Raw genomic sequence first — 16279 nt, 5'->3', positions numbered from 1 at the left:
AATTATTGTTTGGGAAAATTCCACAGAGAGAGAGAGAGAGAGAGAGAGAGAGAGAGAGAGAGTGTGTGTGTGTGTGTGTGTGTGTGTGTGTGTGTGTGTGTGTGTGTGTGTGTGTGTGTATAAAAGTTGGGTAGATATATATTTAAGTCAATGGTTCCTTCTTCAAGCAGTAGGGTTGAAGAGGGTTGAGGGGTGAAGGAAAAGGTCTGGAGAAGTGTAGGGAAAGGGGTAGATTTTGGGAAAGTCACCCACAAACACAGGTCAACCTGAGAGCTTAAAGTTGGAAGACAGAATCTCATCTGATGCAGACCCCAACAATCAGTCTTTCCTACACATACCTTATGGTAAGTCTCCCCTGACCTGAGGTTCTGGATGGCTTTCCAGAAACCTACCCCTTTTTCTAGATTTTTTCCTTACTTCTATTGTGAGGCCTTGCTTCATACCTAATTTCACAATTTAGGTCAAAGGGAAGTACCCCAAAGGGTTTCATGAGTGAGTTTGCAAGAATCAAAAGATGTGATGTAAACTGCCATATCTTTTGATTGCACTGATGTAAAATCTTAAATTTATTACATCACCAAGGGCCATACACTTTAGTATGTGACATAAATTTCAGCTTGGAGAAAAAGGGTTCTTAACAGATGAACAGAAAGGAAAATAACAAGGAAAATTTTGGGTCCAATATAAGATGATGGGAAATGGAAATTAAAAAGTAACAAAGAAGTTTATCAAAAAATAGAACGAATGTTACACAATGAGGAAGAGAAGAGTTTTATTCTATGGGCACCTAAACAGGCCAGCTGGAAAAAAACAACAAAAATAATTACTAACTTTTTTGACAGAAACACTAAACTATTCATGACATGGATCACAGAAGTTACAACAAGCCTAAGGAAACGGAAATGATGAAGGAAGAAATAGGAGAAAGAGCGAAGTTCTGAGGAAAAGCAAACAGTTTCAAGGCCTTTCAGAAGAAAGGAAATGAAGCAACAAATGTAATATGACCAGAGGAAAGAAGAGAACAACATTGGAAATAGAATGAATTCGTCATTCTGCAGCAGACTATGCACTGACATGAAACTTCCTGGCAGATTAAAACAGCATGTCGGACTGTGGGTCAAACTTGGAACATGGACTCTACCAACTGAGTTACCCAAGAACGGCTCACAAACTGTCCTCACAACTTTACTACTGTCAGTATCTCACCTGCTACCTGAAATACTTCACAGAAGTTCTCCTGCAAAACATGCAGGACTAGCACTCCTGGAGGTAGGAGATGAGGTACTGGTGGAAGTAAAGCTGTGAGGACAGAGGTGAGTCACGCTTGGGTAGATCAGTTGGTAGAGCAGTTGAACGTGAAAGGCAAAGGTCCAGAGTTTGAGTCTCAGTCTGTCACACAGTTTTAATCAGCCAGGAAGCCAACACAGGGAAAGAATGAAAAACTGTTGGAAAGAAAGAAAGGAGAAAAGAAATAAGACAAGTTATTTCAGGTTGTCCTCAGTAGGCCAAACTAATAAAATAATAATAATAATACACATCAAGTTTATACACAACAATTATAGTGATAATGTTCTGTATATACCAGTCCTTCAAGACAAAGTTAGAAGTGGAACCTGGGTACCCACAGGGAACATGCCCCTGCACTGCCATCTACCAGGACAGAGCAGCTGGGACACATGATTTAGCACTAACAGATTATCACATGATTTAGCACTAACAGATTATCAAAGTAATATCACATTTGCATGTCATCAGTTTCATATTGTACTTGGTACATTTGATAGACCCAGATGATTACCAAATTCTGGTTCTAATTACAATAACTGTTTTTTATTCAGTGAAACATCACAATAGTCCATTGGCATATACAAAGTTCTTGGAATAAACAAAAATACAGACATCATAAATGTAAAAGAGAGAGAGAGAGAATTTCTTTGCATAAAAATGAAAAAAATCACATTCAAACAATAATTTTCTACCTACTGAATTAAAACTGTATGCTGGATTCAGATCTGAGGCAATCGCTTGCCTTTCGTAATGCTCTTAACACATGCATGATCTGATCACAATTCACAGCCCATCCATATAGTGTGTACGTTGGGCTGCAAAGCAGGGCATTCATATACGAAAGAAAAAACTATGGATAAGCCATTACCATCTATCCTTCTTTCCACTGGTGCTAGTTCAGTAAGGAACACAGGAGAGCCGCTGTCAAATTTAGAAGACAATGTGACACAACTCTGTTGAATTTTCTACTCTTTGTGTCCATCTAATATTGTTGCAAGCACTTGATTTATACCTAATCAACTGCCTAAGATGGAAGCACTTTGTGCATCGTTTTTGCACAGTAAAAGTTGGTTTTGATGTGACATAACAGACAATTTTTGCTACAACATAAAATTGCTTGAAATTATTCATCTCCTTCCACATCAGTCTTTTTACTTATATTTACTTTACTGGGTTTCATAATGTGGTTCAAGTTTTTGCATCAGATTTTCTGTTTCTCCAACATCACTAATATTTATTGGAAGTCAAAATCACCTCTTTTTCAACTGATGTAATAGGTTTCATGGGGGACAGTGTCCACAAACTTAATCACACCAAATCTAATATGAGTGCACTGCTTCACCTGCTTTTTGATGCTTTTCTTAAAAAGCATTATGAAACTAAAGTGTATTTCCAATTAATCATGTGCAGATGATCTGGTTTGCAGATTATTTATGCATAAAAAAATAAATAAATAAAGTAAAAATAAAAAATAAAGGAGGACAGAGCAAACACATCATATACTCGGGGACTAGCAGCACAGGCTGCTAGCTGCAAAAAGGCAGCGGCAAACACTGCGCTAGACAGGTAACAGAAGACAACTGTGTCAAGCAGCACCTGTGCGCATACAGACATCTGACACTGATGCTGCTGCTGCTGCCTGTTCTACAGGCATCACCTGAATACATGTTCAAAAACATTTTGATTATTCAAAGAATTGTTATGAAGTTAAAATATCTCAACAGAGATAACTTGTTTCATCTAAAATATGATGTTTTAATTACTTTTAAATAATTAAAAATCATAAAAATGTATTGATAATTTAGAAGATAATTTATGTTGACAAAATCCGAAATTTGTCTTATACTCAAAAGCGATTTTTAAAAATTTTTTACCCACCAATCATGTCACTTCAGACATATGAAGACGTGGACTCATAACCTTGGTCAAAGCATATCTATGGGAGTTACAAATCTGATAAACTACCAAATGGGGCTGGAATTTAATAGTGGAAACTAAACATTGATAGATCTCAGCAGGACAAAATAATCTTCCAGAATATGACCATTTTACAGTCATAAATATTCATTAAGTGCATATTTAAAAAAAAAAAAAAGGACAACACTAAGTACCTAATGTACAATTTTCTGATATGCACTAACAGTGTGTGTGTGTGTGTGTGTGTAGTGAGTGAAGTGTTATGAAACAATGTGTGTATAGTGTGTGCTGTGACTGATAGTGAGATATTAGTGAACAATGTGGCATTACATTATTTAATAAGTTATTTGTAAAAAAGTATTGCATACCAGGAGTAAATCTAATGATTGTCTCTAGCTAGAAGTCTGTTTCGCTTATTTTTAAACTGATCTAAATTTGTAAATACTTTGACATGTCCTATATCCTTGTAAAAAGAGATCTACGGATGAATAAAGCTGCTACTACTACTACTACTACTACTGCTTACATGTGGGATTTTCAAGTTGCCTATAATATAATGATAGATTTAGCCATTAAGCTACACTGTATAATGCAGCAACAAGAGCATGAATAAACAGCCTTGTCAGCAATGATCATGTCACAAATACATTTTCCTAGATTTACATTTCTGTTCCATCTCCTTAGAGTGTCATTACAAGACAACGGACCTGTCTTTAATTAGGTACCAATCTTTTTTTTACAGTCTGAACACAAAATTATGTTTCTGAACACAAAATATGAAATACGTATGATGCCACAACGCAAAGAAAGATGAAGCTTATATATTTACCAATCACTGAGCTAGGATCATGTGTAGCAGAGTTGTCAAATGCACATAAATATAAACTTTACTGTGGTGTCACCGCCAGACACCACACTTGCTAGGTGGTAGCCTTTAAATCGGCCGCGGTCCGTTAGTATACGTCGGACTCGCATGTCGCCACTATCACTGATTGCAGACCGAGCACCGCCACACGGTAGGTCTAGAGAGACTTCCTAGCACTCGCCCAGTTGTACAACCGACTTTGCTAGCGATGGTTCACTGACAACATACGCTCTCATTTGCCGAGACGATAGTTTAACATAGCCTTCAGCTATGTCATTTGCTACGACCTAGCAAGGCGCCATTATCAGTTACTATTGATATTGTGAATCATGTACTGTCCAGACCGACGTTCACCGTTAATGGATTAAAGTTAAGTATTCCACCAGCTACGTCCGTTTTTCTAAATTCTAATTTCCTTGTCCTGTTCCAGACCTCACGCCAGCCTGCGTGAGCTAAAACGCGTGCCTTTCGGCCTCCTCTAGTAACACGGTGTTGGCTCTCCTGCCAACCAAAACATTTACATTACACATAAAGCTGTCGGTGTTTAAAAAGAATAATTTTGTTCGTAGGTAATGCAGGTAGACAATAGAAAAATATACAGGAAAAATAATGTAGGTATGGAAGGCTTGGAAAAATAATTCCGAGAGAAGAGTCAATGACATTTGTGATAAACAAGTTTTCAATGACCTGTTCTTGTTTTACTTTTCTAATAATTGTAAAAATAAAGCATCAAATCTAAATACACTGATTTAGTGTATTAAATACTGGATCATTTTCTGCACGTGGCACAGTAAATGGATGTGACCCAGTAGTACTTACTCTCAATACGTTCCATACGATCTGTCAGATGCGTTGATGCAGAAGAACGGCGGTCTCTGTCCATGAGTCGACTAGAAGCACCAACTTGTTGATAGGACGTATGCTGTTGCTGCAACTGCTGCTGAGAGAACCCTCCAGGTTGCACTGGAGGTGGTGGGGAACGTGGCCTCGGAAGAGCATTTGTATTACTGAAACAATTTTCCCAGTTAATTTTTCTGTTGTTCTGATTTGTCATCATTGCTGCTACATAAAAAAGTTATAAATATTATTTTAAAAATTAAGACTGTTCAAGAAATCAATATAGTATACATACTTTCTCACTTTACATGTTAAATTATGTTTATAAAACAGCTGGGGCAGTACATACAATATTTATGGAGTAGTTAGTTAGTTAAATGTTCGATGGCCCACTTTGCAGGATATATCACAATGACATGGAGTGAGTCAGTTTACAGACTATCAGCTTAATTTGTATTTAGATATGGCTGCATGATGGCCATTTATGGATGAGTTCAAACAGCAAAAAACCATTTACGAATTTGCTTATAACGAAAAACAAATATTTCATTTAATAACACAAACAAGAAGGTAACAGGAAACTTCCCAGCAGATTAAAACTGTGTGCCAGAGTGAGACTCAAATTTGGGATCTTTGGCTTTTACTGGCAAGTGCTCTATTGACAGCTACCCAAGCATGATTCATGATCTGTCCTCACAGCTTTAATTCTGCCAGTACCTCATCACTCACCTTCCAAACTTCATAGAAGCTCTCCTGCAAAACTTGCAGGACTAGCACTCTCAGAAGAAAGAATAGTGCGGAGACTTGGCTTAGCCATAGCCCGAGGAATGTTCTCAGAGTGAGTTTATCACTCTGCAGCAGAGTGTGTGCTGATATGAAACTTCCTGACAGTTTAAAACTGTATGCTGGTCCGAGATTCGAACTCAGTATCTTTGCTTTTCACAGGCAAGTGCTCTACCAACTGAGTATCTAGAGAACTTCTGTGAAGTTTGGAAGGTAGGAGATGAGGTACTGCAGAAGTAAAGCTGTGAGAAAGGGTTGTGAGGTGTGCTTGGGTAGCTCAGTCAGTAGAGTGCTTATCCAGGAAGGGCAGAGGTCCCAAGTTCCGAGTCTTGGTTCAGTGTACAGCTTTAATCTTCCAGGGAGTTTCATATCAGCGCACACACTGTTGCAGAGTGAAAAATTCAGTTTTCAAGAAAGTAACACTTTTGCACTAAATACGCAGCAAGTTTCTTTGGTTCAAATGGTTCTGAGCACTATGGGACTTAACTTCTGAGGTCATCAGTCCCCTAGAACTTAGAACTACTTAAACCTAACTAACCTAAGGACATCACACACATCCATGCCCGAGGCAGGATTCGAACCTGCGACTGTAGTGGTCCCGCGGTTCCAGACTGTAGTGCCTAGAACCGCTCAGCCACCCCGGCCGGCCAAGTTTCTTTGGAAAAGAAAGTTTGTCTACAAGGAACTTTTTCAAATTTCTTTCAAATTTAGCTTTGCTATGAGACAGGCATTTACCATCATTGGATATATGATCAAAGATTTTTATAGCAGTATTTTTCCACCTCTTTTTGGACTATCATAAAATGAAGAGTCTGACTTATCTCAAAATAGAATGGAAGAAAGATTCACATCTGTGCAAAAGAACTGCAGATTACAAATGATTCCCAAGTTACATGGATAAACTGTCATACTATTCCTTAAACATAGCAAAAATTCAGATTTCTGAGGGCAACAAAGAAGCTTATCAATATTGATAAGAATGCTGTTCAGCTACTGCTTCACAGTTGTCTTTCCACTGTAGCTGCTTCCAGCTATTCCATTTAAATAAATTAGCAACACCTCTTTTGTTCTTAAAAGTTTTGTAAATAAATGGCTTAGAACAACTACTAACACAAGAATTGTGCTAAAAGAGAGAATTAAATACAACATCATATTTTCCTCATCTTTAACAATGTCAGGAAAAGATAGATTGCTACTTGACATGTTAAGTTGCAGCCATCCACAACTAAAAGACACTTTCACATTAGCTTTTGGCCACAGCCTTCGTCAGAAAAGGAAACACACACACACATTCATTCACATAACACACATACACATTCATTCACACAAACAAGCACGTCTCACATACATATGACCACCATCTCCAGCAGCGTGGACCAGGATGCCATTGGAAGAGTGGTTTGATGCAGCTTTACACACTATTCTATCCTGTTCAAGTCTCTTCATATTTGTGTAGCTGCTATGAGCTACACAGCTTTGAACTGGCTTCCTGTATGCAAACACTGTTCTACATCTAGAATGTTTAAGTCTACACTTCCCTCCATTAACAAATTAGGTATTGTTTGATTCCCTAGGCTGTGTCCTAGCAATATATCCCTTCTTTTAGTGAAGTTGTGCCATAAAACCTTTTCCCCCCAATGTGATTCAGTATTCTTTCATTGGTTATCTGACCTACCTATATGATTTTCAATATTTTCTACTTAATCTTTAACTAGTTGTGTGTGAATCAAACATTTCCTTTCTTTTACCTTGGTAAGAAGTCTGTATTACAGACACGTTTTGTTCTCCTCTTTCGTTAGTGTGTATATCTTCTACAGTTTGGTAACTAGCTAGTTTGCTCTTTTAAAAGGCAATGAATGCATGGTAATATGTCCAATATTCATGTAAAGCAATCACTGTACACAGAGAATTGATATGTATCAGCGAAGGACATGTGCTTATGGAATATTTAAGTAGATATCTAACTAAATTGAAGATGTACTGGCAGGTAGGACCAACAAATTTTCTTCAGTGGGGAGACATTACCGTATTTACTCGAATCTAAGCCGCGCTTTTTTTCTGGTTTTTGTAATTCAAAAAACTGCCTGCGGCTTAGAATCGAGTGCAAAGTAAGTGGAAGTTCTGAAAAATGTTGGTAGGTGCTGCCACAAGTGATTTCTGCCGTTGAATATAGGTAGCGATGCATAGGCATGCTTTGCAGGCACAAAGATAAATACTAGCGCCAAAACCTCCGCGTCAGTAAATAAATTAAAAAAAATAAGGGTGGAAGACGAGCCTTCTTCTCCACCCCGAGTTTCGATCACTGCATTTTATACATTATCCAACGAAGCAAATACAAATTCCGTATTGTTCATCTTCGAATGTAGCAGCATTTCAATGTACTATGAAAATCCGACTGGCAAGACTGTTTGGGATGTTTGTCAATATGGCCAACCCCACGTTCTGAATTTTTTCCTACCTGTGAGAAGAGATGGTTGCTAAAAGGAACTTTTATGAATTGTGAATCACATACAGTATTCTCTTTGCCATAAGAATAATACGAATATAACATTTTGCCGTGTATTCTTTCATGTTTGCTGCTATCTCATTTAAATCCTGCCTGCCTAATAAACTACGAAACTAGGGTGAGACAACAGCAAACGCGGAAGAATATACATATCATGTCATGTTTATATTCGTATTATTCTTATGCCTAATAGTGATACAGTCAGAAATGAAGCACGGCAATTGATTAGATTCTTAAATCTAAGATGACTCTAATTTCTGTGCAGAATGTAATGTACTGAAGAGGCGTCTGCAAAGATTTTCAAACGGAGAAAAATTTTCGCTAAACTCTCGTTCAGACCGTCTCCTATCAAAAGCAGTCTATTATTTGGGTCTTGTTGATCATTATCAAAGAAAGCAGCAGTGTAAGTAACAACAAATAGCAGTCTCTTGCCGTTGTTTTGCTAATGAAATGACTTCTCTCTTTTTTTATTGTAAGTGGCGGTAGCACGCACGAAAACAAGCCATGCCGCAAGCGGGGACATGCCGTATACACTCATATTAGAATGCGACAAACAATTCATGACACAGTACAGTAATGCATTTTCAGCTTAGAGTGACGTAAACACCTATAACAAAGAGAACGGCACTTACCAGATCAAAGCAAAATAAGCAATCAATTCAAACCAGACGTGAAAAAGGAAAGGTACCCGTATAAATACGGACGGAGTGCGCGACGCATAGCAATGGCTACCCAGTAAAGCTTAACCGCTAAGCTTACGACTCGAACCTACTGTAGCTGTATCGTCATTCATTCGACCTAAATTGTGTCTCATATTACAATGAACCAACTTTGTTTCGATTTGTAGGTGCGGCCTAAAACTTTTCGCTCCCCTTGAATTTCGAGTCTCAAATTTCAGGTGCGGCTTAGATTTGGGAATTTTTTTTTTTCTTGATTTCGAGTCTCATTTTTCAGGTGCGTCTTAGATTCGAGTAAATACGGTATCAGCAGTGGATATCATTCAGCACATCATAAAGAACAAAATGCAGAAAGTTTTACAGGTTATCAGAACCTAATCCAATACATAAGAAAATATAAAGCAAAGTACAAGAAGTGATGTAAAGACTCTGTATTGTTTGACTGCACCATATGCAATAAATCACTACAGTCCATCACAACAGCCAATATCCTGGCATTATCACTTTATATGAAAATTTTACATAAACTAGTTGTTGTAAAAGGGATTCAAAGCTAAGCTTCATACAATTAAAATTAATTATCAGGAAATGACAACTAAGGGAACTATTTACAAAATTCTTGATGTTCAAGTTTGTGTATTATTCTCCTGCAATGATTCACACATGGAGAAGGCTGAGGAGTCATGAGTTTATACATCATACACTCAGCCAACTCCAGTCAGAGGCATATAGACAAATAAACTGTCTGTACTTTAAAAACAGGATTGCTCTTAAACTTTCTAAAATCACCTTCTGAGAAAAATAATATATTAATTACACATGTATCATATAGAGACTATGAGGATAAAATTAGAAAAATTTGGGCTCCTACAGAGGTGTTCAGGCAGTTGCTCCTCCCATACACCATTTGCAAGCAGAGTAGAGAGTGGTTAATGACACTGATGCATAACATTCCCCCCCCCCCCTTCCCCCAATCCATTGAAGATTACAAAAATGAATGTAAACTGACTATCACTGAAAATTATTTCTTATCAGTGCTGGTTATGTGATACACATACAGTATAATGTTGTCTTGAAATACAGGCTATATTCATTACGACACTGGTAAGCTACACTTTAGAAAAATGGTACATCAACATCAGAGGCAGCCGCAAGGGGGTGCATGCAACTATTTTGACAGTATACATCCGCTTCTTATTTAGCGATATGAGCTCATCAATGTCTGATGTTACAAGCAGTCAGCTTGCATGATAATTACACAAAAAACTTTGCATTAACTGAAAGTTCCTTTATCATATAAAGACATCACTTATAATTTTTATGAGCTTTTATTATGCTTCCAGTCTTCAAACAATGGGGAACACTAATTAGGCCTTAAAGTGGTTTCCTTCTGTCCAACTCCCTTTCAGATCTGTACAATTTGTTTCTTCTTGTTTCAAATGTGCTTTGTGCTTTGGCAAATGTACTATCTTTATTTGTGCATTATAATGGTGTGAAGTTAATGAGACATGTGGTGTGAAGATGTGCAATAGCAAAAGGGAATGTATCATATGGCACACTAGCTAATACATAATTCTACTGTCTGCTACTCTCGAGCACTTTGACTTTGCATTGACCATACCATGTTCATTTTTGTGTTAATGTATGCTGGTGATGGCTAGACTATTATTTTAATGCTTGTCATGGATAAGATAAGGAATAAACACCACAAATTACATGAGAAGTTCACAGAAACAATGTTCTATGTATATCCATTCGCGAAGAGATAGTCAAAGAGAGAAACAATGCCTCCACATAATGGATGCTCCAGGGTTTCCAGTTGTCAGGGGAGAGAAAGCTGGCACATGAGATGTGATGGTGCAGCTGGTGCTCAACAGAACAGTACAGACTAAAGTGTCAGCATATTTGGATCCAACGTCAGATGAGGTAAGACATATTGCAGAGTCGAAGAATTGATTGCAGCAACACAAAATGTGTTTTCAGATGATTGGGAGGTGGAAAACTTGTCGAGTTACACCAGTGGCTCAGGTCCCCATCAATGGCCATTGAGATTTTAGCAACCATGTAATCAAGGTGGTTGGTCAAGTGTATAAACAGAATGGGTTCTGTGCATCCTGGTGCTGCAACAAAGGTGGGCAATGCCAGAGACTACTGTCAGTCTCTGCTACCAGAGTCACCCACTGAATTCACAAAAGATGCAGAGCACCATCCTTACACAGTGTCAGAGTCACCCCTATCATTATGACAGTCTTACCCAGATTGTTGGCCATTATGTGAGACGAGACAACAACTATATTTCATTGCAACTTGGTGAGGCTGCCTTATGCCAGGACATTCAGCAGCTGTGTGCAAGAAATGACAGTACCCAGCACTGCGGAAAAACTTTCTCATGTTTGCAATAAAGCCCATGAGAACCTCAGCAAGCCTTCAGCCACACCATGTCATGACACACTTGTAGACAGCTGATGGTTGTAAAAAAGTTTCAATGAGATACAGCGACTTCAGCAAGTCTGATCAATTTAGATATCTATCACCTTGTAGGTGGCCCAACTTACACTATCTCTTATAGTTGACAATGGAGTCCCTTTTGGCAATAACTACTAGTTGCAATGACCAGATACAAAAATGTGGAACATCAGCTCATGCTTTTGGTTGTAAATTTACAGTTGACAGAAAACACTTTTGCACTTGATGCTTACAGTATTTCTTGATTTGAACTGTTTGATACAGTAAACCTTGTCTCTCAGGCAGTCCCATTTCAGAACCTGAATGCATTGCTGCAGTCTTCACTAAATTTTTTGTAAGGATATGGGTAAAGCCACCAATTTTGAGGCCTGTATAACATTGAAACCTTGGGTTGTTCCTAAGTTCTGTCACATCCACCCCATGCAATTTACTAAGTGAGATAAAGTGAAAGCAGAACTTGACAGGCGGCAGAATCTTGGAATGGTGTCACTGGTTTCATCAAGCCAGTGTGCCACCCCCTAGTCGTGATCCAGAAACCTAATGGCAATGTTGGACTTGGTGGCGATTTCAAGGACACTCAACACACCCTGCATACTACACCCCAAGCAGTTGCTAGCTAAGTTGGCCGGCAGTCATTTTTACAAAACTGGCCTCAGAGATACACACTTGCAGTTGCCACTGGATGCTGAGTTTCGACAAATTTTAGTATTAAATATTCCTTGTGCGATTTGGCAACTTACCCATTTGCCATTTGGTGTAGCTTCAGCTCCACAAATATTCGGCTTCAGCTCCACAAATATTCCAAGCATTTACTCGAGCAACTTATCAAAGACTTTCTGCGTTCCAACAATGATTTAGAAGGCATTTGGGTTACTGACACCATGAGTGAGACAGCATTTGCAAAATCTGTGCGCAGTTTATCAGTGAATTTTAAAGAATGGCCCTTGTTGCATGCTTCAAAAATGTAGTTGGCCTGCCCCTCCTGCCCCCCCTCCTCCCCCCCCCCTCCAACAGTGCAATACTTGGGGTACATGTTAATTATGATTGGTATATGCCAGAACATATTGTGGCAGTAGAAAATTTGTCAGTTCCTAAGAGTATTAGAGACATACAGTCATTTTTTAAGTAACTATGCAAAATTCATTCCATGGGCTGCTCACTTTTGTCATCCAATAAATAACCATTGTAAGAAATGAGTGAAGTTTGTGTGGATGGAGGCATTCGGTCAAAATTCCAAAACTTGAAGCAGCATCTCTACTCCAATCTGTGTTTGGCCATGTTCACTCCTGGTAAGCCTTTGACTCTGGCCACTGACATGTGTCAATACAGAAATTGCACTATGCACTCTCAGAAAAATCCTGATGGCTTGGAGCAGCTTACTGCAGTCAACTCTAAGATCTTGTTGGCAGCACACAGAAATTATTCATGGATTGAGAAAGAGGGCTCAGGATCATATACAGAGTAAAAAAGTTTCATGTTTTCTTGTACAGCATCTTATTACATGCAATAAGCAACTTATCTCACTATTTGGTCCCCAGCCCAAGCTCCCAGACAGAAAGGCATATTATCTACAGTGGTGGGCTATGTTTCTGAGTAATTATTTCTACAATACTCACTACAGCCCCACCTCACAGCACGCAAATGCGGATCCCTTATCCCTGTGTGTCGACTGCGACAAGCAGGAGCCAATCTGTTTTGTGCTGGACCAGAATCTTCAGGGTACCCTCGATGAATTTCCTTTGACAGTGCGGCACAAAATGGAATCCAGCACCTGACCACATAGTCATTCCATCCATCATCAAACACAAATGTTTAACTGCTGACCAGGATGTTCAAATCAAGACTAAAGAAAATAGTCATGGTGTTACCTAGAGAGGATGCCCTGAGTAGTTTTTAGGCATCTTACCAAACAACACCCAGCAACATGTTCCTGTCTGGGAATTTGGTGGCCAGCAGGAGCATTTAAACTCAGATGAGTGTTCCTCATGCCACTCTGTAGCAATTCTAGACGTGTGGGATATTGCATTGTCATGCTGGTATTGCTCAAGTCCATCGGAATGCACAATGGACATGGGTGGACGAAGGTGATCTGACAGGATGCTTACATATGTGTCATCTGTCAGAGTCGTATCTAGATGTTTCAGAGGTCCCATATCACTCCAACTGCACATGCCCCACACCATTGCAGAGCCTCCACATGCAGTGTCCACGAATTCATGAGATTGTCTCCATACCTGTATACGCCCATCCGCTCAATACAATTTGAAACGAGACTCGTCCGACCAGGCAACATGTTTCCAGTCATAAACAGTCCAATGTCGGTTTTGACAGGCCAAAGCAAGGCATAAAGCTTTGTGTCATGCACTCATCAAGGGTACACAAGTGGGCCTTTGGCTCTGAATGCCCATACAGATGATGTTTTGTTGAAAGGTTTGCATGCTGACACTTCTTGACGGCCAAGCATTGAAATCTGCAACAATTTGCGGAAGGGTTGCACTTCTGTTAGCAATGTTTGAGGTACACTTGTGAAATGCGTATGGGAAAATCCCCACTTCATCGCTTCATCGCTACCTTGGAGATGTTGTGTCCTATTGCTTGTGCGCCGACTATGACAGTAACTGATCAAACAACTGCCCCAGACACTTGTTGTCTTATACAGGCGTTGCCAACTGCAGTGCCGTATTCTGCCTGTTTACATATCTCTGTATTTGAATACACAAGCCTATACCAGTTTCTTTGGTGCTTCAGTATATATTACCATAAAAATTTCTGCATTAGTTTAAAAATTAAATGTAATTTACCTCTGGGAATAGAAGCTGCTGGCCCGTGATGTAGGGGATGTATCGATGAAGTGTGGGGTGACAGGAGGTGGTGGAGGAGCAGGCCTCCAGCTGCTGGCAGCAGATGGTGCTGGCTTTGTGTCCCAACCAGAATTCGGTGTGACACCTGTATGCCTCTCCCACGGCTCACGTTCTCTTTCCCAGGTTGCTGTTTCCCAGCCACTCATGCCTATACCTTTCTCCCAAGCTGCCTTATCAGCCATTGCATTTGCACTTGGCCTATCCCATCCATTCGTGGTAGGTAGTTTTTCCTCTATGCGGTTTGGAGTTGTTTTTTCCATCCGTTCTACCTGCAGAAGATGTAACAGATTCATAGATTCCCTAGGAATAATGTATTTATAACTGTAAAATAAAATGTACAACTTTGGCTTTTAAAAAATGGTAATTAATGTTTTTATGGTTTCACATGAAATTCCAACTTCAGTTCCTCAAGAAACTGAAGTACCGTATTTACTCAAATCTAAGCCGCACTTTTTTTCCAATTTTTGTAATCCAAAAAACCTCCTGTGGCTTAGAATCGAGTGCAAAGCAAGCGAAGTTCAGAAAAATGTTGGTAGGTGCAGCTACGACTATAACTTCTGCTGTCAAAAGAAAAAAAAGAAAGGTGGAAGACGAGCTTTTTTTTTCTCTGCCCCGAGTTTAGTTTCGACCACTGCATTTTCATACATTATCCAACGAAGTAAATACAAATTCCGTATTGTTCATCTTCGAATGTAGCAGAATTTCAATTTACTACGAAAATCCGACTGGCAAGACTGTTTAGGATGTTTGTCAATATGGCCAACTCTATGTTCTGAATTTTTTCCTACCAGTGAGAAGAGATGGCTGCTAATAGGAACCTGATGAAATGTGAATCACATGCAGTATTCTCTTCACCATAAGAATAATCGAATATAAACATTTTGCCATGTATTCTTTCGCGTTTGCTGCTATCTCATTTAAATCCTGTCTGCCTAATAAACTACGAAACTAGAGTGAGACAACAGCACACGCGGAAGAATATACATATCGTGTCATGTTTATATTCGTATTATTCTTATGCCTAATATGAAACAGTCAGAAATGAAGCACGGCAACTGACTAGATTTTTAAATCTAAGATGACTCTAATTTCTATGCAGAATTTGATGTACTAAAGAAGCGGCCGCAAAGATTTTCAAACGGAGAAAAATTTTCGCCGAACTCTCGTTCAGAACATGTTCTATCATACGCAGTCTATTATTTGGTTCTTGTTGATCATTATCAAAGAAAGCAGCAGTGTAAGTAACAACAAATAGCAGTCTCTTGCCATTGTTTCGCTAATGAGACGATTCCTCTCTTTTTAAGCGGCGGTAGCGCGCACAAAAGCAAGCCGTGCCGCGAGCGGCGACAGGCCGTAAACACGCACTATCAGAATGCGACAAACAATGCATGACACAGTACAGTAATGCATTTTCATCTTAGGATGACGTGAACACCTATAACAAAGAAAACGGCACTTATCAGATCAAAGCAATCGATTCAAACCAGACAGAGCACGTGAAAAAGGAAGGGTACTCGTATAAATACGGACGGAGCGCCTGACGCATAGCAATGGCTACCTGGTAAAGCTTAACTGCTAAGCTTACGACTCGAACCAAACTACTGTCGCTGTATCGTCATTCATTCGACGTAAATTGTGTCTCATATTACAATGGACCAACTTTGTTTCAATTTGGAGGTGCGGCCTAAAACTTTTCTCTCCCCTTGAATTTCGAGTCGCAAATTTCAGGTGCGGCTTAGATTCGGGAAATTTTTTTTTCCTTTATTTCGAGTCTCATTTTTTAGGTGCGACTTAGATTCGAGTGCGGCTTAGATTCGAGTAAATACGGTAAGTGTTGTATTCTATGTTTACAATTGATTGATTAATTTTATAATACAGAGGAACAAAAAAAATATTGGAAGCAAATATTTTGTCAAAAGATTATTTACACTTAAGCAGACAATGTAATTATTCAATGTAAACTGATGAGACAAACTCAATGGAAATATGAGGGTCATTTAATAATTAAAGAGACAAATTGGTCTGGGGAAAAAACTGTTAGTAGGGCAAGTTTGGTACTTTTATGACTTTAAATTGGCAT

General features: G+C 39.1%; 1 protein-coding gene across 1 annotated transcript in view; it reads right to left on the bottom strand.

Moving 5' to 3' along the window:
- Window positions 1–16279, bottom strand: part of LOC124776994 (unconventional myosin-XV-like) — a 465068-nt gene that overhangs the window by 232532 nt on the left and 216257 nt on the right. Inside the window, exons 39-40 of the mRNA XM_047252242.1 lie at window positions 14140–14468; window positions 4889–5076 (exon numbers count right to left, since the gene is read on the bottom strand). Of these exons, the coding sequence (XP_047108198.1) occupies window positions 4889–5076; window positions 14140–14468 (517 nt within the window). The remainder of the gene's footprint in view (window positions 1–4888; window positions 5077–14139; window positions 14469–16279) is intronic.

The sequence above is a fragment of the Schistocerca piceifrons genome, chromosome 2, assembly GCF_021461385.2.
Source record: "Schistocerca piceifrons isolate TAMUIC-IGC-003096 chromosome 2, iqSchPice1.1, whole genome shotgun sequence".
Classification (NCBI taxonomy): Eukaryota; Metazoa; Arthropoda; class Insecta; order Orthoptera; family Acrididae; genus Schistocerca; species Schistocerca piceifrons.
This window is presented reverse-complemented; position numbering and strand designations above follow the sequence as displayed.